General features: G+C 42.6%; 1 protein-coding gene across 3 annotated transcripts; it reads right to left on the bottom strand.

Moving 5' to 3' along the window:
* Positions 1-5,958: 5,958 nt before the first annotated feature.
* Positions 5,959-23,959, bottom strand: C8H6orf163 (chromosome 8 C6orf163 homolog). 3 transcript variants are annotated; one of them, XM_072965579.1, is made up of 5 exons: positions 22,603-23,959; positions 18,559-18,653; positions 16,878-16,985; positions 12,080-12,282; positions 5,959-6,460 (listed from the first exon to the last, which is right to left on the bottom strand). In XM_072965579.1, exons 2-5 carry the CDS (start codon positions 18,604-18,606, stop codon positions 6,028-6,030), a joined length of 792 nt encoding a protein of 263 aa, XP_072821680.1. In that variant the 5' UTR covers positions 18,607-18,653; positions 22,603-23,959; the 3' UTR covers positions 5,959-6,027. The 3 variants fall into 3 exon arrangements, with proteins under 3 accessions (XP_072821680.1, XP_031536099.2, XP_072821679.1); XM_031680239.2 differs by lacking the exon at positions 22,603-23,959 and adding an exon at positions 21,959-22,385; XM_072965578.1 differs by lacking the exon at positions 22,603-23,959 and adding an exon at positions 22,241-22,383.
* Between the last annotated feature and the right edge of the window lie 102 nt (positions 23,960-24,061).

Below are 24,061 nucleotides of genomic sequence, written 5' to 3'. Positions count from 1 at the left end.
CTCAGGTGCCAGGCTAAGCATTCTACTGAATCTTCACCAAGACCCTATGGTCCGGGTATAATTATCATCTCCATTTTGTAGATGAAAAAAAATCTGAGGCTGAATAAACCAAAGCCAGCCAGTTACCAACTGGTAGACTAGGACTCATCCCCTAGGAAGTTGGACTTAGCCCACAAAGCTGCTACCATGCACACATGAGAAGCTAGAATGGGAGCACATGTAGGGCAGTTCAATAGAACATGAATTAGGAAATGAGCTGTGAGCCTATTACTGCTGCTTCTCCAGTTCTCGACAGTATTAACACATGTACTCACTATCTTTCTGTTCACTTCGCTAACGTTTTAATGGAGGTACTGGGGACTGAATCAAGGGCCTCGTGCATACTAAGCATGCACTCTGCCACTGAGCTACACCCACTGAGTTTTCTAAGAGAAAGGACCACTACCTGTTTCACGTACCAAGAACCTGAGCATCTAACACAGGCACCAGATATACAGCAGGTTGCTTCCTGGTGCATGCTGAATAAACAAAATCAGTAATTAATATCCCGTATAGCTCTATGACTTTTAGAGATACAGGTTCTTTAGAACAGATTGTAGAGCTTCTAGAGATGCGTAGACTTCTAGTTGAAATGTACAACTCTATGGATAATTTTATTTTGTAATTAAATAAAATTCCTTCAAACGGGCCAATGACACAAATAGGCCTCCTTGGAACACTGAGTTGGTGGGTGAGTGGATGAGAAATACTTGCGCATAGAGCGGTATGTCAAGGACACTACCTGGTCCTGGAGTTTGTTATGGGTGCAGCAGAGAAAGTTCTCTATGGTCTTAAAGTCCAGCAGTGGAAAATAGACATCTAAAGCAGGTAAGAGGGGAAAAAATGCTACGAAAAATAGGAAATACCACATATGGCTAAAAGTAAGGACAAGCAGACCAATAACCTTGGATCCTTGCTAACTTCAGCACCTAACACGCACTTGCTATGTATAGAAGGAAAATTTTAATTTCATTCAATTCAATATGAAAGTGTTTCTATTTAGAACTAGAGTAAAAACACTTATTTTCAATCCTGATTTGGAATCAGAGAGCAATGGGTTGATTGTGTCTGCACTTTTCAAATGGAATGACTTGATGAGAATACCTAACCTCAAGTGCCTGAATTTCTTTACCTGCTTGCTGTGAGGCAGGAATAACGCAGGCGAGGTGCTCACACATTGCCTGGCTTCTGATAACTAGACAGCAAACGGCAAGTTATTTGTTACCTCCTCTGTGATCTCAGCTAAGCAAACAGGAGAGTTTATTAGAGGCAGCAAATGCCAAAATTCTCTGTTCTGTAAACAAACTTACGTTTTGCCAAACAGTGTCTACGTGGTTTCAGTGGAAGTAAGGTCCCCAAAGCTAGAATACGGAGGCTTTAAATAGGTCAAATGGAATCAAAGTCCGAGAAAGACAATACTGGAGTGACTCCTTTGCAATGTAAAGGTCCACTGATTATTAAATAGCATGACATCTGTGCTTTGTGACTGTTGTGGGGGTGAGGGTAGCTTCTCCATCTCTCCTACGGATGCTCAGCACCTCTTTCCCAGCCCATAGGTCTATTTTCCCTAAAAGCAAGGTTCTTTTTTTGGTGGGATGACTTCTAGAAACTTAAACTGCAATAATTTCTTAGAGTCCTCAAATTAAGTTCCCAGATGGCCTGTAAGAATTAACATAGTTTCCTAAATACCAGAAACCATGGGAACTGCATGCACTCCTCCAGTGTACAGGGAGCATCTAAGACAACCAAGAAAAACGCACTCTTTAAGCTCTTTTTAAAGTAACTCTCCAAAATGTTTACAATTTTAGTAACTTATATGGGGCTTAGTATCTGAGGCCCATAGTGGCTTCTCCAGGTATTGTACTCAAAATAATTGGTACCAGGAGAGTTACTAAGAGTTCTCAAGTCAAGTTATACTAAAAATTGGTTCACTCAGTGAATCTTTCTTTTTGAAAACAGCCTGATTTAGCTTCAAACAGGTTTTGCTAAAAAAAACTGGAGTAAGGGTCCCACTGAGATTTCACAAACATACCTCACTTTCAATTTTCACTTGACCCTGCAATTCTCATCTTTGAGCTACAGGCTTTTGATCCCTCTCCCAAACCCTGAGGAGGAGTCTGTCCTTCTTGACACTGGAATGGTGAGGGGGAGCTCCAGGGGCGCCCCTCCATACATTTATCCCTGGGGCTCCGCATGGGGAGGCACCTTCAGCCACATTCAGGGAAGCGTGATTAATTCTTGGCTCCCGCAGCCCATGTCCACCGGAAGAGTTTGTGTTCTACACAGTCATTCAGAATTGCCTGCTACAGTTCCAATACATTTTGGAAGCAGTGCACCCCTGACGCCTACTCAGTGTTTACACAGGCACCACATGAGGCTGACGTGCTGCACTCGTAGAAAACACCCAGGCTTCGCAGTCAAATGGTCTTGTGACTTTTCAACATGTGATTTTACTCCTCTGAGTCCGTTTTCTAATTCTCAAAATGTGGATAACAGGAGGCATGTTATGGGGTTGCTGTGAGATTTCGATGAGACAAGGTTTAGTAAGGAACTTGGAATAATACCTGAGATATAGCAGAGGCTCAATAAATGGTCACTGCTACATTTTCCATTGTTTCTTTTTTTATCCACAAGGATCATCCTTACTCAGGGCCACAGAACAAGAAACTGTGCAGACGCTCCATAGATGGGATACTGGAAATATGAGTGAGGTCGTATTTTTAGTTTACCATCAGCTTTTTCTACTCTTTGATGCAAATTATCCATCCACTTTAAACTTTAATTCTCAGGGGTATATTACCTGGGAGACATTCAAGCTAGAAAGAACTGTGGGTTGAGGGGATCAGATCAAAGTGAAGGATTTGGGTAAGAACAGAGATGCTGTTTCTTCACTTTGGCCTTAGGACAGGTAGAGCTGACTGAGAAGAGAGGACTGGAGAAGTCCCTCCCCGCATGGCTGGTACTGACTCTAGGCTGTAAGGTGAGAGGCAAATGGGGGTCTGGGATCAGGTCAGTCTGTCCTCATAGGATCCCCTGTGATCACCCCTACAATGTGAGGGCTGATTAGCACGTTGGGGGAGTGGGTGGGGAGCCCTCTGGTGGGCAGGGAGCTGTCTGGGGAGGTCAAGCTGGGATCAGGACAGTAGTAAGATCCCTAACTCTTCCCTTCTCAGAAGCATGCAGATTACTTTAAAAATCCTAAGGAAGGTGTTGTTTGAGTTTGGGGTGGGAGCAGAGGGTGGAGTATAAACAAGGAAAATACTAAAAACATGCATAATTTAATTTATTCCAATCTGGCTGAAGACTGAGAAGCTAGGTGCCTTTTTCCAAACCAAAAATAAGTTGCCTGCTTCCTTTTTGTTACTCACTGTGTCACTGATGCCAAAAGAAACACCTCAACTGTGGCCAGGAAGTGAACTGTTCAGAAGACAGTTTCTTTTCGCTCCCATATGTTGTGTGCTCAACTGTGAATGTAGTGGACGACTCCAATAACTCAGACACCACAATTCTAGATACAACTTCCTTTCACTTCTACAAGAGAAAAAAACGATGCTTGACATGGACATACCATGTCTTTCCAGTCCTCATCACAGAACCCATGAAGACACACATATGCAGTCAACAAACCAGGCACCAAGGCCTTTACATCCAGCTGAACAAAATAATGATGAAAGACATGGGCTGAAGACTCACTTTATGGATTTGAAACTGGCTCTGATGCCTACTTGCTGTGTAACACTGAGAAAGTGACTTAACCTGTCTGTGCCAATGTTAATGGTTCCTAGCTTTCACAGAATGCTGTGAAAATGACTGAGTCCACTTGTGTACGTGTGCCTGGCACACGCTAGCACTCCCCAGTGTCAGCTGCTATTCTTATCTATTCAATTCTGAAAAACCCAGGTCTCTCTCATGCATCCATCTGCCCATGCCTTGCAATATTTTGAATTCCGACTCTGTGTGCCTGGGGAAAGTTATTGAATCTTCCTGAGCCTCGGTTTCCCACCCCCATAAATTTGGGACAATGATAATAACTTTCAAAAGGTGCTGTGAGGATTAGAAATTAACATTTTTAAAGTGCTTCACGTGTAGAGAAAAGAGATCTCTCCTAAACTGTTGGTGGGAATGTAAATTGGTGCAGCCACTATGGCAAACGGTATGGAGCTTCCCTAAAAAACTAAAAACAGACTTACCACATGATTCAGCAACTCCACTCTTGGGCATATGTCCGGAGAAAACTCTAATTCAAAAAAGATATATGCACCCTAATGTTCATAGCAGCATTATTTACAACAGCCAAGACATGGAAGCAATCCAAGTGCCCATCAATAGATGACTGGCTTAAAAAGATGTGGTGTACATACACAATGGAATACTACTCAGCCATAAAAAAGAATGAAATAATGCAGCACCATGGATGGACCTAGAGATTATCATCCTAAGTCAGCCACACAGAGAAAGACAAGTATTATATGACATTACTTATAAGTGGAATCTAAAAAGTAATACAAATGAATCTATTTACAAAACAGAAACAGATTCATAGACACTGAAAACAAATTTATGGTTACCAAAGAGAAGAAGAGTGGGGGAGAGATAAATTAGGAGTATAAGGTTAACAGATACACACTACTATTATAAAACAGATAAACAGCAAGGATTTACTGTATAGCACAGGGAACTATATTCAATATCTTACAAGCTATATTGGAAAATGATCTAAAAAATTATATATATATATATGCACAAAACTGAATGACTTCACTGTGTATCTGAAACTAACACAATATTGTAAATCAACTATACTTCAATTTTAAAAAAGTGCTTCACCCATGTAAATACTTTAGTACCTAGTAGTTTTTATCATTTGTCAAAAATGCAGTAACAACCACCCCTCCCTGCCTCTCCCGCTGACTGCTGTGAGAAAAATGTACTGGAAAGAGCAGGGTAAAGCACTGGGTTAAACGCTCTTACTTCCGGCCCAGAGGCAATCGAGGAGTATGGACGGCAACAGTCCTGCAGCACCAGGAACCCTAGGAGAGTGCGGACCATTCTGCAACTGTAAACAAACTGCTGACCTTCCCACCAGGAAACCCCAGACCTGGCAGTGTAAACAAACTCCCTCAGGCTTACCTGGGAACAGCACTTTTTAATATAGTGAAAACTGCTTCCCCAGTACTTCATTTTAAAGCCAATTTTAAAGTGATTAATAACTTAAGGATGCTACATTAAAGTGGATAGATTTTTTGGAGAGGTCTTTTACAAACTTGAGTCTTCTTCCATTTTAATTTAGTAGATGTTGACATGTGTTGGTCCTGAGCACTGTGGTACATAACAATTTTCTGTATTTTGACCCAAAGGAGATGAGTTCAAAGCACTCCCAGGCCTGGGTATAAACACAAGAGGACTCCCCATCCCTCAGGCAGGGAACCTGACTTCTAAAGACATATTTTTCTTTCACAGATGGCAAATATAAGTGAACCTTTTCTGAATTATATTATACAGGGTTCCCAGATTTTAAGTTTTATCCTATTAAAATTTGAGCAACATTGCTTTTTTCCCTCCAATGCTATTGCCGTTCACCAAATAACAATTTCTAGACTGGATTCCTATAAGTCCTGGAAGTTGGCACACCTCTCCACAATGGGAACAATCTAAGATCATGTCCCTGTACTCGTTTTCAACTGCAACAAATACTAAACTACGTCTGATGTAAACATGAATAAAGCCAGATATGGAAGTTTGCTTAAACTTCTTCCAAGGGCCCTTCCTCCCTCCTAATCAAACAGCCTCCCCACTGTTATCTCTCCTCAGTTAGACTTGGAACTCATTGTTGCCTGGAATGTACTTTCAAATGTTTTGGTTTTCCACCAAAATGTTTACAGCTCAACAGTTCCTGTATATAACCCGGGGGTCAACAAATGGTCTTTGAGTGAATTTATTTAGTCTTTAGAACAATGTCTTTTGTAGTGAAATTTCAGATGAAGACTTCTAGTCAAGAGTTGTTTCATTCTCCTGAGGGATAAGACTGGAAGGTGTTTTCTTTCTTTCGGGCAGAAGGAAATCTGCATGCCCCGGGGAGAGCTTAGGAAATGTATAATTGATGTATTTTTGAAATGCTGCCCTCGTTTCCTGTAACTCTTCCTCCAGGAAATCTTTCCAATTTGTCATAATTCCCAGCTGTTTCGCTATGGACAGCAGCTCCCCCTGCGTGCTGACCAGTTTATCCGTCACGTTTCCAAGCGCGACCTGATGTGTCTTCTCGGCCTCCTGAAGCATTGCCTGCACCTCCTCGTGCTCCTGCCTCTGAGCCATGCAGTAGTAGACGTTCATTTCATGCTCCTTCCGCTTTATCCATTGGCTCACACTCTTCTGATCCTTAACAACCGTGACACCAGTATTCACAAGCTCCTCCAAGGCCTTTCTACAAAAAACCCATATGGGTTGAATATTAATATTAGATGGATTAGCTGCTGAAAACAGAAAGATTTTGTCTCTCACCACAGACGTATGAGAAATGACTCCGCTGTTTACATGAGTCACCAGTCTGAGTCAGGCTGGTAGAGATAAACTTTTGGCTTAGATGGTAACAATCAAAAAGACGCTTTCCAGAGCAGGGAAGTAGCACATGGACTTCCCCACTGAGGGCTAGGGTGAGGCCGCTGGTCTAGTGTCTGACACTAACTTCAGGGATCTGAGTTGGAAGAGTATGAATGTACAGTTCTTAAAAAATGAAGAAACAGGGTTCCAAACCCCTAGGGAAGGTATTTCTATATATCAACACAGCTGCTTACCTTTGGCCAGAGGGGAGGAAACCCTACTCACAGGGTGAGTTTAACTCTTATCTTGATTCTGCCTGAGCGATACTCTGGCAGCAGTCTCAAACTTTTTGGTCTAAGAACCACTTTTCACTCTTAAAATGAACCAAGAAGCCCAAAGATCTTTTGTTTATATGGGTTATTTCTAGTGACCCTAACAGTTTTAGAAATTAAAAAGTCGGACATTTAAAATACACTTGTAAATTCACATGAGGTATCAATAAATCTACTCAATGTTAATGTGAAAAACTTACCTTTTCTGAAAAGTATATTTTCTAAATCAAAAAAACTTTTGGTGAGAAAAGTGGCATCATTTTACATTTCTGGCAAAACTCTTTACTGTCTGGCTTAACAGGAAAAAGCTAGATTTTTGTATTGTTTCCATCTGTTGAGCTATCTATCACATATCATAAAAACCCTGGAAAATGCCACTATATACTCAAGAGATAATGAAAGTGAAAAGGCAAATAACATATTATTATTAAGAAAATAGCTTTGACTTCAGGGACCCCCTGAAAGGGTCTCAGGAACTCTGAGGGGTTCTAGGGCCATCCTTTGAGAACCACTGCATTCACAGACCTCTGTTATAATGTATATAATCATATATAATTTACAGCAGCCAATCACAGTAAATTCTCACCATGCGCCAGGCAGACTGATGAGATTCCATGCATATCCTAACCCAATGATTCCTCAAACAAGTCTATGAGGCAGTGCTATTATTAGGTCTATTTTACAGATGAGGAAACTGAGGCTCAGAGAGGTTAAGTAACTAGCTCAGCTTCACTTAATCAGAAAAAAATGGCAGAACGAGTAGAGCACTACAACCCAGGCAGTCTGGGTCCCTGGCGAAAGCTCGTGGCCCCAGGGTACGTGCCTGGTGGGTGTCTCCTGACAACCTCGTTTGAGCAGAGCCTCTAAAGATTTGAGAATTTAAAACCTACAAATGTGGAATTCAAGTATGTATGGTTATAAGAATCCTTCCTTCTCCGCCCCCTAGTCTAACATAGTCTTTCCAAGACTGACCACCTGCCCTCACGCCTGTCCTCCAAGACTGCCTCTGGTTCTTTGAACTTGACTTTCAAATCCGATAAACCTCCCCAACCTTCGGGTAAACACCATCGGTCGTCAGCCTCCCCAGCTGCTGTGCCACTTTTCCTCATTCCCCTTCCCGCCAGCTAGGCCATAACCACTATTAATAACAAGGGTTAACATTTGCTGAGCATGAACTGTGTCTTAGGGACTGTGCTAAGCAATTCACATGCAGTCTATCTCATTTAGTTTTCACCACTGAAGCTGGTACTATTTCTTTTTTATTACCTCTTATTATTCCCATGTATCAGGTGAGGACAGTGAGGCTCAGGGATTTAGTTCTTGTTCAATGTCACACAACTGAGCAAGTGGGAGAGTGCCTGCCCTTCAACAGAAAACAGTACCAGCTTCTATAGTGTAAGAGAGCACTAGACATTTTTTATCAGGAGGGCAACACAATGAAAATAACATTTTAGAACTGTTATTCTGACAATATCTGAATCTGAGTTGGTTGGGTGAAGTAGAGAGATCAATTTGTACAATTTTGTAATATTCTGAGCATACAATGATTAGGGTCTAAATTAATGATGAAAGAGAAAGGGATAGGAAGAGGGAGAGAAAGGAATAAATCCAAGAAACAGTACAAAGTCACACGTGCCAGGATTTGTTACTGCTAGGATTTAGGGGCTGCAGAAAGAAGAGGAATCAGAACCAACTTTCCGATTCTCAGCCTGCGTCACAGGAGAACAGAGGCATAGACAGAGTTCACAAGGTGCATCTACACACAGTCTTAGGATTCAGTCCTATGTTTTATAAAATCTTCAGGCTGTTGGTGAGACTGTTAAGGTATTGATCAGAGCCCCAGGGCTTAGATCAGAAAGAACTGGAAGGAGCTTCCTTGAGGCAGCCCCAAATCCCCAAAGAGGAAGCTACACTCCTCCAGAGTCACAGCTCTGTCACCAGCAGGTGGGGGCTGCCTTCCAGGGCGTCCTGGCTTTCTCTGGACCCATACAGAGGTGCCCATCTGGGGGGCTGACTAGGAAGCCCCACCAGAGCTGATCTCAGGTACATCTGCCAAACAAAGTGTACCTTGAATGACCAGCTCCCACCCTCCATGACAGCCCCCTTTAAACTCCTTACTATCAAAATCTCTTCTTGCTAAAAGGATCTGGTATTTTTTGGAGTGTCCTTTCCAACTTTCCCCAGTTATCTGCCCCAGTGTTGGTTCAGTAAAAATCATCACTTCATTTCTCCAGGGGTGATTCCTAAATTATGAAGGGATCTGTTCCCCAAATTCACTTGTACATCAAATGTTCGGAGCAACGTTGGACACAGTCAATCGTTTGCCTGGTGAGCAAATCTGTTTTTCACTTAAACTACAGGATACTTAGCACTATTTTAGCCAGCTAAAACCATTTTGTTTATAAGGAAAATATATCCTGATGTCCTACCTGAGACACTGGGAACCTATTGCACCTGGTCACAGGAGGAGGATCAGTGATACCCTGAGCTGGGGCTGCAGGCATCATACAGGTCAGGGGGAGCATCCCCAGGAGCCAACCTTCAGCGGCAGATTTTTATCTCAGGGGTATTAATACACCCAACTTCCCCAGGCTCTGCCTCATTCTTCTCCCACCTTCCCCCTCCATGTGTTTGCTCATGCTGTTCCCACTCTTTTCAGTCTTTCCCAAATGAGACCTCCACCCTTCTCTCTAAGATCCAACCCAACACCAACTTCCTCCAAGACACCCACCTCACCACACAGTCCACACACTCTTAGCTTGATCCTCCCAGGACTGAGAACTCCTCCAGCCCCCATGTGTTCTTTGCACAAACCCATCTAGCCTTGCTCACATGGACTGCCCTGCTTTAGTTACTTCACATAATATTGAGAAAAGAGCCTTATTCTTCTGTGCTCGAGCTCAGGACCACATCCACAGAGGGTACTGGGTAGCATAATGGAAGGTCACAGCTTTGGCATCATACAGACCAAGGTCACATGGTCTGTGACCTCCTCTCCCCATGAATTTGGGGCAGGTTGCTTAGTCTCTCTCTAAGACTCAAAGTATTCATCTGAAGCTATTGAGGATGACTGAATCCCCTAGGAAGCAATGTGAGGATTCAATGGGAAGCACACAAAGGGCCTTGCATGTGCTGGTGTTGAATACAGGGTCACTGTCATCAGGAATTACAGCCACGACCACCAACTCCTGAGCAGCCACTCCACTTACGCCTCTGCCTTGGGCTAGAAAACACTTAGAACCTTTCCAGGCAAAGAATTCATTTCTTTTTTAACTTTAAGAGTACAAGGTCTCCTAGATAACCTGTTTAGAATTTAATCACCTCAATCTACAAAAAAAGTTTTCTGAGCATTTAACAAATGTGTCATAGATATGTCAGTGTTCTGAATTCTTAAGTCTTGAGTGCAAGTTCATAGCCGAATAAGAGATCTACAGTGGAATTCTAAACAGTGGCCCTTCTCCAAATATTAGTTTCTGCAAAGGCTCTAAAGAGTACTCAAATCTAGCAAGGTCTAGAAATGAGATCTGGTGTGCTGCAGCGTGGTTTCAGCTGACTGGAACAAATCTGAACCTTTGATAAATATTTAAAGATCGCCTACCATGGGCCAGGCTCTCTTCCAGGCACTTGGGACACAACAATGAACAAAATGGACATTCTAGTTGGATAAACTCAAACAACAAGCATGGCATCCCCCTAATCTTAAGTCAACCAGTTCAGTGAAAGGTGGCCACCGAAAATCTTCCAACTGGAACCTCATGGAGGGAAGGGCCCAAGGGGGAAAAAAGCAAAAGGGCGAAGGAGGGGGCAGGAGGCTGCAGGTGTGTGTGGGCCCGGAGGTTCCTTCAAAACAAACAATGCTCCTGCAGACAAAGGGTAGGGAGCAGAGGGAGAGGGAGTCCCACCTTCCACTGCTTTGGACCACAACTCACTAGGGAGTTACTGCCTTCTTGAACCTTCTCCTTGACCTCGACAATGACTGACAGCCTGTGCAAGAACAGAGGTACCACCGAAATGGCCCCATTCCGATCTACCCGCACCTCCTACAGGCTTTTACCTTTGGCCCTGTTCTAAACAGCTCTGACGAGGATGAGTTTATCCATTAACTATATACCAATAGATTTGCTTGTTAACTCAGGCAGCAAAGCAAGAGACAAGACCTAGGCCAGGACGCTCAACACAGAGGTTTCAGTCTGGGCTCTGCTGCAGCAGCTCCCTGAGCTTGGGCAGGTCACTCACTTCATAACTGGCAGCTGAGGTTTTCTCCTGGTCCTGATAATCACTAGGGTCCTGACTGCCGTCCTGTTAAAACTAGCCAATTCCATCAAATGTTCATTACACATATAAAATGGTTGGTATTTTTCACACACACACATATAAATATGATCCAATTTATGTAAAAATTATTTATGATTATGCACATATATAAGGCTGTAAACACATCAACAGGGCATAGAAGGATATAGACCCCATTATTTAAAGTGATTGGTGGGGGAGGGTATAGCTCAGTGGTACAGCGTGTACTTAGCATGCACGAGGTCCTGGGTTCAATCCTGAGTACCTCCATTAAAAACAGAATAATAAAAATAAAGTGATTGTCTTCCGGATGCAGGGAGTGGGTAGGAAGCAGTGACTTAGCAATTTGTACTGTATATGTTTCCATATGTCAACTTCATTCAGAGCATTATGACTGTGTAATAAGAAAAAGACCCAAATAACACACCCACAATAGTGTACGATATGGGCTACAGCATGTGGAGATTAACTTTTATGTGTCTGTGGAAAAATATTTCTTGATTCCTCTCCTCACCTAAAGCTGGAGACAGAGTAAAACACAATTTTGAGGACAACAGTTATTACTTGGGAGAGGAGAGAGGAAAGAACTGTGATTGAGGATGAACACATAGCATATCAGAAGTGTTAGCAATTTGCTGTCCTTTCAGAGGGCTGGGAAATCCTTGAGTATTAGTGCTATTATTTTTTTTAAACACACACACATACACACATTCTACAACATATTGCATATGGCTTTCTATGTTTAATATATGCCATAATAAAAATGCAGAAACACAAAAACTGAGAAATATCCACCTATGTGCCTCGATCTTACGCCTTTCCCCAGGGGGACCTGGACAGAGAGAGATGCTGCTTTGCAGACATGCTGCCTCGAGTACCTTCTCTGGGCCTGGATCTCCTCCTGGGCCGCCCGCCTCTCCTCCGCCCGGGCCTCCTGCACGGCCTGGACCTTCTCACAGTGGCATTCCATCATGATCCGCTGGATCCTGTGCACCATGCGCTGCTCGGCAGCCAAGTGTTCCCGCTGCAGCTCGTCCTCCATGTTCTGATGCAACTCGATCTTGGTCTTAGCTGCCATTTTCTATAGCAACAGGCAAACTAGGTTTAGATGTTACAGCTCTGAGGGTTTGAAAAAGCACACTAAAAGGTTACTCAAGTCATAATTAACCTACCCGATGGAAGGTACACTGGTTAAGCCTGATGATTTGAAAAAAGAGTGTGCAAAAACAGCAGACTCACAGATCTAGAGATCAAACCTGAAGGGTTCCTGGTGGGGAGAGGGGAGGGAAAGGGACAAGATGGGTGGAAGAAAGAGTTATGGGATCATATGAAATCATGTGTGTGAAACTTTTGAAAATAGTAAAGCACTATAGAATTTAAAGAACCCTGCATTCAATAAAAATTAATTTTTTAAAAGTGAAGGAATACAGAGAAAATGTGAAAAAAAATTGGAATGGAAATCTGTAACATGGAATACTATATGACTATTGAAAAGAAAAAGAAGAAGAGTGTACACTGTATGGAAAGGTTTCATTTATGACGATGCTAGGTAAGCCAGAGACAATCTAGCCTAAGTATGTGTACAGATACTACTGGAAAGGAATGTGCAAGAAGAAAAGGAATTAGGTTACAGGTATTTTTTTCTTGATTGCCCAAATATTCTTGAGTGTCCTATTATCTTTATCTGTGATTGGAAATACATAAAATGGTGCTGCTTTAGGAAGTCAGTCCTGGAAGATGGCCAAAATAATGGCTATGCCTCATGAGAGTCTCCTGGGTAGGAGGGGGCCTGAGGCTCGGGCAGCACAGGACTGCAGTCACAGGAGCCTGCCTGCCAGTCCCCACTGTCATTCTTGACCATTCCAGCTCGTTCACATTGAGGGGCCCTTCCTTATTCCCAGAGGTGACAGGAACAGGGCTCCCCCACTCCAGGATATAAGGACCTGTGGAGGCTTCAGCCAAGTAAAGAGAGGTGGCACTTGCCAAACCAGGACTTGAGGGAAACAGGCTCACAAGAAATACCCTGCATCCTTGGAAATGCCCACTGACAGCTCGGCTTGCAGGCACAGTGCTCGGACCAGCGCTACAAGCAGGAAGAGGCTGGAATCCCTGTCTTCGGACCCACTGACTAGCGGAGGAGACCAACAACCTAATCCTGCCACAGAAACACGTGCCAGAAAGGAGGAGTGATTAATGCCGTCCAGGAGTTTCAGAACTCTCATGTAAAGGTAAATTTGTATCTCTATTTTAGAAATAATGGGAGAATATAAAGAAACTAAGTTATTTCACATGGGGGAAGAATGGCATAGGGAACTATATTCAATAGCTTGTAATAAACTATAATGGAGAAGAATCTGAAAAAGAACATATATATTTTTCATATATATTTCATATAATATACATATATATCACTTTGCTACATGCTTGAAACTAACACAATATTGTAAATCAACTATAACTGCAATAAAACAAAATTAAAAAAAAAAAAAGATCCAGGAACTGAAAGCAGGATTCTCGCCCACCAGCTTCTCACTTCATTGCTGGCTGTGATGCGAGGGTCTTTCCAGAGATTCATCAGTTTATTTTCATTCCAGAAACCCCATACAATCTTACAAGACAGTATGGTGAGGTTCCTCCCTCTTTTCCTGACTCACGGCTTCCCACCTGCTCCCCGTCTCCCGGAGACCATCACTGACTGGGGAAAAGAGAGGGTCTGCTATGGGTAATAAGCCAGAGTCCCTATCTTGTAGTCAGAGGCTGTTACTTAACTTCTTAGTGGGTATTTTAACTTCTTACAGATTATTTCAAGTACATTTTCAGCAACTGAGATTGCCACATGGTTGAGCCCTAGATAGATGAAGTATTATCATAATACATTTCTATTTGAATCACAGATTTTAAAAATGACAGCCCAGCCCTTTTAATCTGACTGGCAGCTGAACTAGGATTCAGAGACTTAAACCCAATCCCTCTTTTATGTAATGATTCCATAAAACCGAAATCACTTTACTGCCTCACATAGTATGTCCAACACATATTTAAAGCTACAGAAATCATTCAACGACCTACTGTTTGGCAGTTTTCTTCTTCAATGGAAAGTCTTCCAGTTAAATTACTTTAACTGAAATGCATTTTGAGTGAATCAGCCCCTAGATGGAAATGAGAGACAGCCTCGGGAAATCCATCCTGTGTACTGTGTGGATGTTTGATAGGCATTTACTACACAATGTCTCCCTCAGGAGAAGCTTCCCTCAGGTCTCAGATGCAGGAAGGTCTGGGCCATCTGAGTGCCTGATTTGTTTTGACCTTATGGACGTGGTGATTCGTGGCATTTTCCTTACTGTGCTGACTGCCAGAAAGCTCAGGGCCCAACTAATGATAACTGCACAGGACCTTGTGGTATACATAAATTTTTAAGTTTTAGATTCACATCTGACTTCATTGTACCTCTTACTCTAGTTTTCCCTTAGATTCCATTTTATCATTTACTATTTATATTACTGTATTTGAACAAGGAAATATGAGCACCTTTTCAAAATACTAGCTCTCCACTGGATGAGACCTTGTAACTTTATTTAACAGCAAGTACCTGAGACTTACCCCAAAATCTTAACATCACAGAAGAGCCATGCCTGGTGATATCTGTGTATCAGAGTGTAATGCTATTTGGTCTAGAAGAACTTGGCTTTTTGCTCTCTATAATCTCAAATTTTAACGGGTGTAAGAATCACATGGGCTGCTGGTTACAAACACTGCCATTGACTCTGTAGGTCAGGTGGGACCCAGGAACCTGCAGCTAAGTAGATGCTAAGATAGGAGGTTCAAGACACCCCTTGAGGAACTACTCATGTCTATGTCCTGGTACCCTACAGCTGAAATAACCCTACGCATCTCTCTTTGACAAATCTTTGACAAATCACTCCACTACATAGAAAAAGTTTCTGAGACTTTTCCCTCTAACTTTTCCCCTTTAAATTTTCTTAGGACTTCTATTTTAACACTATGTGCATCAACTGTACCCAAAGACTATATGAGGTAAGTCAAATTACTTAAAATAAGACTAGGATGTGACATTCTTGAAACGGGCATCATATCTAAGTTGTCCTTGTATCACTACACCCTAATGACAGGAGTGACATTCAAACTGTGTCACCTCTGGCTGAAGCTTTGAGCAGGGTCCCAGAGCCCCACACCAATGGAAATGGTTGACCCTTCAAAGTGCTGGGTTGGGGGAGGTCTACGGTAACGAAGGTGTTCGGGGGCTTAGGGAGTGGTTATTTATGAACTGATAGAGAAATATTTTACTATTCAAGAACCAGAATGGCCATTCTGGTACCTGCTAGCTGACTGGCAGGCCTGTCCAATGTGCTGTAAATGTCTCTCACATCTGGAACTGAAAGCAGGGACGGGCAGTGGGCCACCGCAGCCGCCCTCAGGGACCATGGTCACTGGAGCCAAGCAAGGAGGGCCCCACCATCCTGTAGGAGCCCTGGGGTGGACTCCCTTTCCTGCCAGCAAGTTTTCCAAGGACAAGGACAGTCCCTTTAATCTCATCTAGTACAGATCTGAGAAATGGCAGGTGCTCATGGCTGAAACAAGGGACAGATGGGCCTGTAGTCCCTGAACTGTTTGTTAGTTATGTTCTTATTAAATGAGGCCAAACCTGGGGTCAGACGTCTGCCACTTTCCCTCCAGCTTCTGCCCATGAATCATCACGCCGGCACTGTGTCTTGTCCTGTCCCTCCCAAGGCCCACACGTGAAGAGTTCTGCATCTTTTTCTTTGAGGAGATTTTGAACTCAGCTGTTTAAAGGCCTGGGCCTCTGCCTGGCCTAATTTTGCTAATTACCTAGAGCCATGTACTTAAACAGGTTACAGGTTAGAAAGTGTTCCCCTCATTTGATGACCTCTGGTCCTGCAGGAAATACTTGAGAAACAGCTCGGGGGTCCCTCTCGGCACTGTTTAGGAAATTTAAGAAAAAGGATACAATCAGAGAGCCCAGGAGAAGGGAGAGAGGAGCCTGCTTCCTCTGTTCAGCCTCCGCTTTTGCAGTTACGAACTCAAGGCACCGTACTGGCACTGGGACAAGGGTGCCTTGTAGCCAGACAGACATGTCTTTTGGAGGCTGCAGGCGTGTGGCCATCAGACATAATGAGTCATCCTCCAGTCTGTTTACTGATCCCAGTGATGGGTGGTGACTGCAGGAAAGAGGATGAGGTGACAAGAACAGGGCATGGGGGCAGGGCTGTTGGGTAAGGCTTCCCTTGACCAGAGATGTTTGATGTCTGATAACATGCAGGAAGAACATTCCGGCAAAGCCCCCGAGGCAGGAAAGAGTATGGTGCGGACAGGTTCGAGGACCCAGAAGGGTGGTGAGAAGAGGGAAGAGTCAGTGGCAGGAGATGTGGGGTCCGCCAGGTACAGGTGGCTCCTTCATGCCTTGGAACCTCATAAAGATTTGGGTTCATCATGTCAAAGGGATTCTCCTGCATCCATGCATCACTGCCACCATGGAGCCCAGCATCTCTTCCGAGAAAATCACAGACCTCCCAACCTACCTCCATAAAATACCCACCTAGATTTTAAGTATGACTGTCTTCTTCTCCCATTCCCCTGCCAGAGCTTTCTACTATCATAAGCACGTCTAAAAAGACAACGAACAGCCACTATAAAAACCTGTAAATCTTTTTGATGTTCTTCTTCCAGGACCTGAATTCTCTTTTTGTACATGTCCTTTGCTTCTTTGAGGGCTTTCTTCACTGCTTGTCTTTGGCGTTCATCAGCCTTGGAAAGAAAGAGGAGTCCATTTATTTATTAATATGTCAAGTTTTTTATGTTTAATGAAAATGAACAACCGCTGTGGAGCCCCTGATTACTGGCTCCGTTCCATCTCAAACCTCCCTTTGCAAACTGGCTAACTCGGCCAGAGATGCTGTAACTCAGCCCAAGCCTTGGCTAATATCAATGTTTCAGGAATTGCTAATGAGAGCTTTACTGTAGGCTGCTGGGTTGTCTTTTTCTTTGGCACTTTATTTCTTGCTTGATTGACTATCAAAGTAACGTATGCTAATTGCAGAAAATCTGGAAAATACAGAGAAGTGGAAAAATGCCAAAGCTAGAAATTGCTGCGAAGGGAGGCTTAGTACCATTCCAGATCCCCTGTACCATGTCTTCAGAAAGACGTTTCATTATCTTATTTGAAGAGAAAGCATTCGATATACTTAAGTGGCAGATTATTCACAAAAGCATCCCATTGTATTAGGGTACATAAGTAACAGTTCACAATCAATTTCCATTTTATCATTATTGATAAGGAGAAATGACTACTAAGATTTTATATGTATTACCCTTTGCCTTGGAGCATTTTGTACCTTCAAAGTACTTTCATACCAAGCTCTTGCTGGGACTAATACCAGATAATTCCAACACTCTTTGCTATGGTGTCTGTTTTATAGAGAGACCAAGAAATAATGTTTAAGCGCTGTGGCTTGTCCTGCTCTCAGGGGATGCTGATTCTCTTTAGGAAGTCATGTATGGTGTTCTCCCTCCGGCTGGACGAAATAGGGGTTGGAGGATGAAGATTCTGCTTCTCTTCAGTGTCTGGGATCTGACCGTGAGCCCCAACACACTCGAATTGCCTTATGGCCCTCAGTAGTCATGTGGACCAGGTGTAAAGGACTTTGGAGTAAAGGGGAGCAGGCAGAGAGGGTGAAAAGGAGTCAGCTATGATGCAGCATTTGGGGACAACATGCAGTTAAGGGTACTACACACTGCACAAATGGATGGTCTACATGTTAAATATGAAGCAATAATAAACAATTAACAAGAGTATCTTTTTAGAAAAGTTTTAATCCAATGAGAATAAAGGCACAGGAGTCATCCACATATAGGGGCAATTTAGAAGGAAGCTCATAGCGAGGAGGGTATAGCTCAGTGGCAGAGTGCATAACTAGCATGCACAAAGTCCTGGGTTCAATCCCCAGTGCCTCCATTGAAATAGATAGATAAACCTAATTACATCCTCCCTCAAAACAAATAAACAAACCAAAAAAAAAAAAAAAGGAAAGAAAGAAAAGAAAAAGAAACAGAAGCTCCTGACAATGCCTGCTTCATCTTAAGCACCTGCTCTCTGTGGCACGTTATTCCATCAAACCCTCTCAACAATTTCATAGCGTGAGTATTACTGTTTCTGTTTTACATCTGAAGAAGCCAAGACAACGGAATTGAAGAACTTTCCCAGGGTCCCACAGAGAGCCGGCATTCAAAGTCAGTTCTGCCTGACTTGACCATTTCTGACAACTCTGAAAAGTCAAAGAATTGGAAAGATGCATTTAGGTCGACTTTCAACCTCTTTTACCTGAGCCCATATTTCAGCTTCTGCTTTTGCAATACGTTCTTTGAGCATAGCCTCCTGAAACTGCTCTTCCTTACTCAGGATATCTGTCCCGATATCTGTGTATTTGAAGAAAACAAATGATAAATATCCACAGACTGTTTCTTGGCTTTCCTTTTCAGTTACTGAGTTTTTTTTTATTGGAGTCATCTGAGATATACCCTTTTAGGAGATGTCAATCTTCAAAGATTCAGGCAGAGGGGTAGGCTTTTCCCTAATGGTTAGGAAGGAACTCATGGCACTGTTAGGCCCAGATTCATCACCTCCGGTCCACATGGAGGCGGCTGGGGGAGTAAAGTGGCAGAAAGGAGTACATACTGTACCCACAGAGTGGTGAGTCCAGCTCCTCTCTCCCTGCTCCGCTCTTGGCGTTGGTGTTAACCACCACCAGGAAGGCAGCAGCTGAATGCTTTCTTTAATAGGCTGTGTGTCTCTTCAGTGTGTAGGTCTTCACGGAGTTAGCTGCTTCAGTTGTGGAATGAATTAAGGGGCAAGAGTTCAGCACTTCTTTATCAATGATCTCATTTAATTTCCAACTAATAATATCCTCATATTACCCTCTCCACCCAGGCAAGAAAATAAAAGCCTGAGGAGGTTCAAGGACCACACGCTATCAAAGAGCTGGGGACAGAGCTGGACTGAGCTCACTAAGCTGGGCCCAGGCCTTTCTCCAACTTCTCCTGCCGGAGTGGATTGTGAGAGGCGGCTCACGACCTGCGTGGGGATGCGAGCCCTCTGAGTGCTGAAATCACACACACCGTAATCTTTATCTCCAATTCAAATTATGACAGTAATTAGTCTTTGCTCCATTCATTGCTCACATCTTAGATGCACTGAATTATTAACTGTCTGTGTGATTAGGCCTTGATGACCAACTTCGTAAAATTAAAATTACAAATCACATCTCAAACTGTAGTACATCTCTTGTGGTGCCTCACTTGGTAATAAACACAGATAAGACACTGGGGACATACATGTTTGTCTGACCAATACTTTTTCTGCCCCTCTGGGAACAGGACCCATCTTCCTCAAGAACTCTCTCTCACCTGCTCTGGGACTGCCAATTGCAACAGCCAACCTGCTTCGTCCAGCACATTATCCCCATCCTCCGGGCCCCATTAAATGACCCAGGATTGGGCACATGCTGGAGGATTTTAGAGATGGCTATAAGGAGAACATGGCTCTTTTTCCTCTAAGGTCTCTAAGCTGGAGGTGTTAGGTGATGAGAGCTGTTGGAAGCTACTTCTACTCCTTTCTCAGCTGCTGGAGCAAGCCTGGCCGCAGTAGTAAAGGATTAAGCCAGCTCACTAAGAGAGCGGGTGTGGACAGATTTACAGCCCTGATGCCAGGTCCCCCTGGGGTTTCTCTGTTAAAAGGATCGAGAAATTCCCTTTTATACAGTCTAGTCTGAGTGGTGTTCTTATCACCTGCAACTGAAAGTCCACGTTTGGTGCCACTGATTGAGAGTCTTTGCTACTAGATTATCAATGAGTCTAAAAACATAAGGCAGTGAATACCATGAGAGGGGTGGACACGTATTGCACAGGCTGAGTTGTGTGGGCATAATTATGAAAGATCTGGGAAGAAATGTGACAAAGCAGGGACCATTAACGTGTTGAGTTTCGTAAAAACGTGATACAAGTGTAGGCTGCTATTACCTTTTTTTTATACTGAAGTCCCACTACTTTATACTAGTTGTGCTCAACCCTGATTGTACAGCAGGATCCCTGCACAGCTTTCTAAAAATGCACATGCTGAAAAAGGAACAAACTATGCACACAAAGAACAACACAGATGGATCTCAAGGGTAGTATGCTGAGTGAAAAAAGACAGTTTCAAAGCGTTACATCTGTTGGATTCTATTTCTGTGACATTCTCAAAGGGCTACAGTTACAGTGATGGAGAACCGAGCAGAGTTTCGAGTTATGGGGCGTTAAGAGGTAACATGAGGCAACTTCTTTATAGTGAAGAAACATTTCTATGTTCTGGTTGTGGGTGACAGTTACATGAATCCACATGTGTGATACATTTCATAAAACTATACACCAAGGAGAAAAAGTGCATGTAAGGTCTGCACCTGAATTAATATAATAGTATTGTTCCAAACCCAGTCTCCTGGTTTTGACAATGTACCAGCGTCATGTAAGATGTCAATGAGAGAAGCTGGATGAGGGGTACCTGGGAACTCTGTTCTATTTTTAAAACTTGTCAGCCTTCATCTATTTCCAAATAAAAATCTATTAAAATATGTTTTAAAATATTTAAAAATTAAAACACACACACATGTGCTAAGGCCTGATTGTGAACATTCTAATTTAGTGGGTCTGCATTAGATTAGTATTACAGCCAATGAGACTGTGGATTTAAAAGCTCTGTAGGACACTGCTGGGTTGAGAACTATTGCCCTACGCAAAACTCGTTAGCATTTATACAATATGCTTTAATTTACCCACTTAATGTTTGGATTCAGATATCCTAGAAGGCATAAGGAATCAATCGACAGAAGTATATCTAAAAACTGAGATCCGTTGTTCTGGGTGTAAAAAGTTCATTTAGAGGTTATAATGAATAAGTCATACTGAGCATCTGTTAAAAGTTAAAAATCAGTAATCAGCTTTGGTACTGGTATTTTTAAGGGATGATCCCAATTTGATCTCCTCTGCATTTTAGTTTTTCCAAAACTAAAGTTCTCTACTCTCTAGCTTATGTTTTCAAAGATCAGAAGTGAAATTTAATCACCACTCACTTAACACAGCAGAGGAAGAAAGGATCAGAGAAGCATTTTGGAAGTCCTTAGAAAGCACTTCTAAGGCTTAAAGTCAGACTGAAAATATCTGACAGGAATGAGGAGAGAAGGAAATGTGTAATCACAACTTGATCTGCTTATTAGAAGTGTACTAATAGTACCTAGTCTCATGTCATCTGTAGCTATCTACTTTCATGTCACCAGCTACTAATAAAGACTATAGTTTCTTTCAACCATTTATTAAGGTGTTACTTAGAGATACTTCCTCTCCCATGTGTATGGGCAAGGGCAAAAACAACTCCCAGTTACTATTATGTGCCAGGCTTTAGACTAGGGACAAATACTTCATTAAAGCCTCATAACATAGCTGCAAGATAAGTATTAACGTCCTTATTTACATATAAGGAAACTCATATGCAAAGAGGCTAAGTATCCTGTCCAGGGCACATAACTGGTAAGAAAAGCCAGATTTCAACCCATATCCTTCTCTTGTCAAACAGGCACCCCTGCAGGACAGGCAGCTTTAATCAGGAGAGACAATAAAAGTCTATCTAACAGGAAGAAAGACATACAAAGCTATGAAAATTTAGAACAAAGGGAAACAGCAAAGTCACTTACCCAGTATATCTTTGTGAGTGTAAAAGCGTGTCTTAAATGGCTTATATTCATGGATCCGTTTGAAGGTTTCCCCAAAAGGGGCTGGTGGAATTATTTTATTACAAACAGCACAGCAAACAAAGCTTGTGTAATTCGGAGTTCTGATCATAATTAGATTTGAAGTATCTTTTACTATGTACAGTTAAAACACTCTTAAGAACAGAAAAAGGAGTTTGAAGAAAAGCTAGAAGTTTAAGAAAGCTGGAAGAGGTTCAAGGTTTTAGGACAATGCTAGAGGCTTACAAGGATGAAGTGATTCTCCATGATGAGGGAATGGTTACGTGCCTAACATCAGAGAGCGGTACCGAAAGCCTCTGCCATATGAGGTGTGGGCACTGGGTTTGGGAAGATCTGAGCAGGTGCTCCCTCCAAGACTCTAGATTACACTGTTAACTTACTTAGCAACTGTTGCTAGGCAAGACAAGCTTTGCTCATAAAAGCAACCAGAAATAACAAAAGGGAGCATGGTACAGCTGTTCATTTCCCAGACACATGCTGTATTAGTTTCCTATTGCTGCTTTAACAAATGACCACATAGTGATTTAAAACAATACAAGTTCATTCTCTTGGAGTTCTAGAGGTCAGAAGTCCAAAATGAGTCTTACCGGGCTAAAATTTAGGTGTATGCAGCACTGGTTCCTTCTGGAGGCTTCAGGGGAGAATCTGTTTCCTTGCCTTCTCCAGCTTCCAGAGGCTGCTCACATTCCTTGGTCCATGGGCTCCCATCAATGTTGCCTTTCTCCCACTCACGGTGACATCATTTCTTCCTCTGATCATCTGTCACCCTCTTATAAGGGCCTTTGCGATTATATGAGGCTCACCCAGATAAAGGATAATCTCCCCATCTCAAAATCCGTCACTTTATCACATCTCTCAAGTCACTCTTGCCATCAAATGTAACACATTCCCAGGCTCTAGGGATCAGGAACCAAATGTCTCCAGGTGGTGTGGGGAGAGAGTAGTGTTATTCAGCCTACTACACTTTCTGTTAAATGGTTTATTTAACAGATTGGTTTCCTTTAGGCCAGGAAAAGAGGGAGTTTAACTTTTTTCAAGTTATCTATAAGTGTGATGCTTTTGTGTCATGGCAATAAAACTGGGAAATATCACAATATCTTAAAGGAAAAATTACTTTCATTAAGTCAGCACTCAAAATTACAAAGCTTTGTTTTTAAAATCACAGTTAACTCATTTGTTGTCCCTGCTTTAAAATGGGAAGTCCTGAACCATTTTAAATCTCAAGAACCCTCTTGGTGCCTGGGATAGGTGGGTAATCCTACAGAAGGTAAGGCTATATAACAATAAATAATTTCACTGTTTACATCAGGAAATTCTTGAAAACTAACTTATCTACTGACCTGCTTTCTCCTCTGGGCAAATAGCTCTTCTATGAGAAAAGATTACTTCCCTGGGCAGAGGTCACTTGCTGCTTATCAATAGTTTACTTATCAAAACTTGCTTCAAGACCTCATCTGCTACGTTACTAAATTTGCCCAATTTCAGTCAGATTCTTGCATCGAAAGACACTCCTTCTACCCCTTAAACCCAGATTCCAAACACGCTGTCACTATCCCGCCCTGAGCACCCCCTTCTTAGACAACTGACTCCGTCAGTGGCCTTTTCCTTTAGAGAGCACACAGCCAGGCAGCCGGTGACACTGCACACAGGAAGACTGTGCTGTGTGACTTGTAACCACCTCATAAACAGTATCGCAGTCAGGTTACCTGTTTCTAAAATTCAATGTGATTCTTCCCCTGTGCAATTTTTCCCAGCTGGGTGCCCTGCTGAATCTTCTGCTACCCTGGACCAGTCACATGTGTTCACGTGGCTTAAGGCTGCCCTCTGTCCAGTTCCTGCTGCCCTTCTTTGCTGCAATAATCTCTGATAGTTTCCCTAAAATCTCCCCCACCAAATAGCAACTTATTTTGTTAACTAGTAGAACTCTAAGGATGACAATGTGACATTAAATGCACAAGTTGAAAACAGAAGAATTCTAGTTCTGTAACAGCCAACGGCAAAAGATAGTATTTTAAAAGGCATTTTATACCACCTGAGTGCATTTTA

Source organism: Vicugna pacos, chromosome 8 (assembly GCF_048564905.1).
Source record: "Vicugna pacos chromosome 8, VicPac4, whole genome shotgun sequence".
Taxonomy (NCBI): Eukaryota; Metazoa; Chordata; class Mammalia; order Artiodactyla; family Camelidae; genus Vicugna; species Vicugna pacos.
The sequence above is the reverse complement of the archived record's forward strand: the minus strand, read 5'-3'. Positions and strand labels throughout refer to the sequence as shown.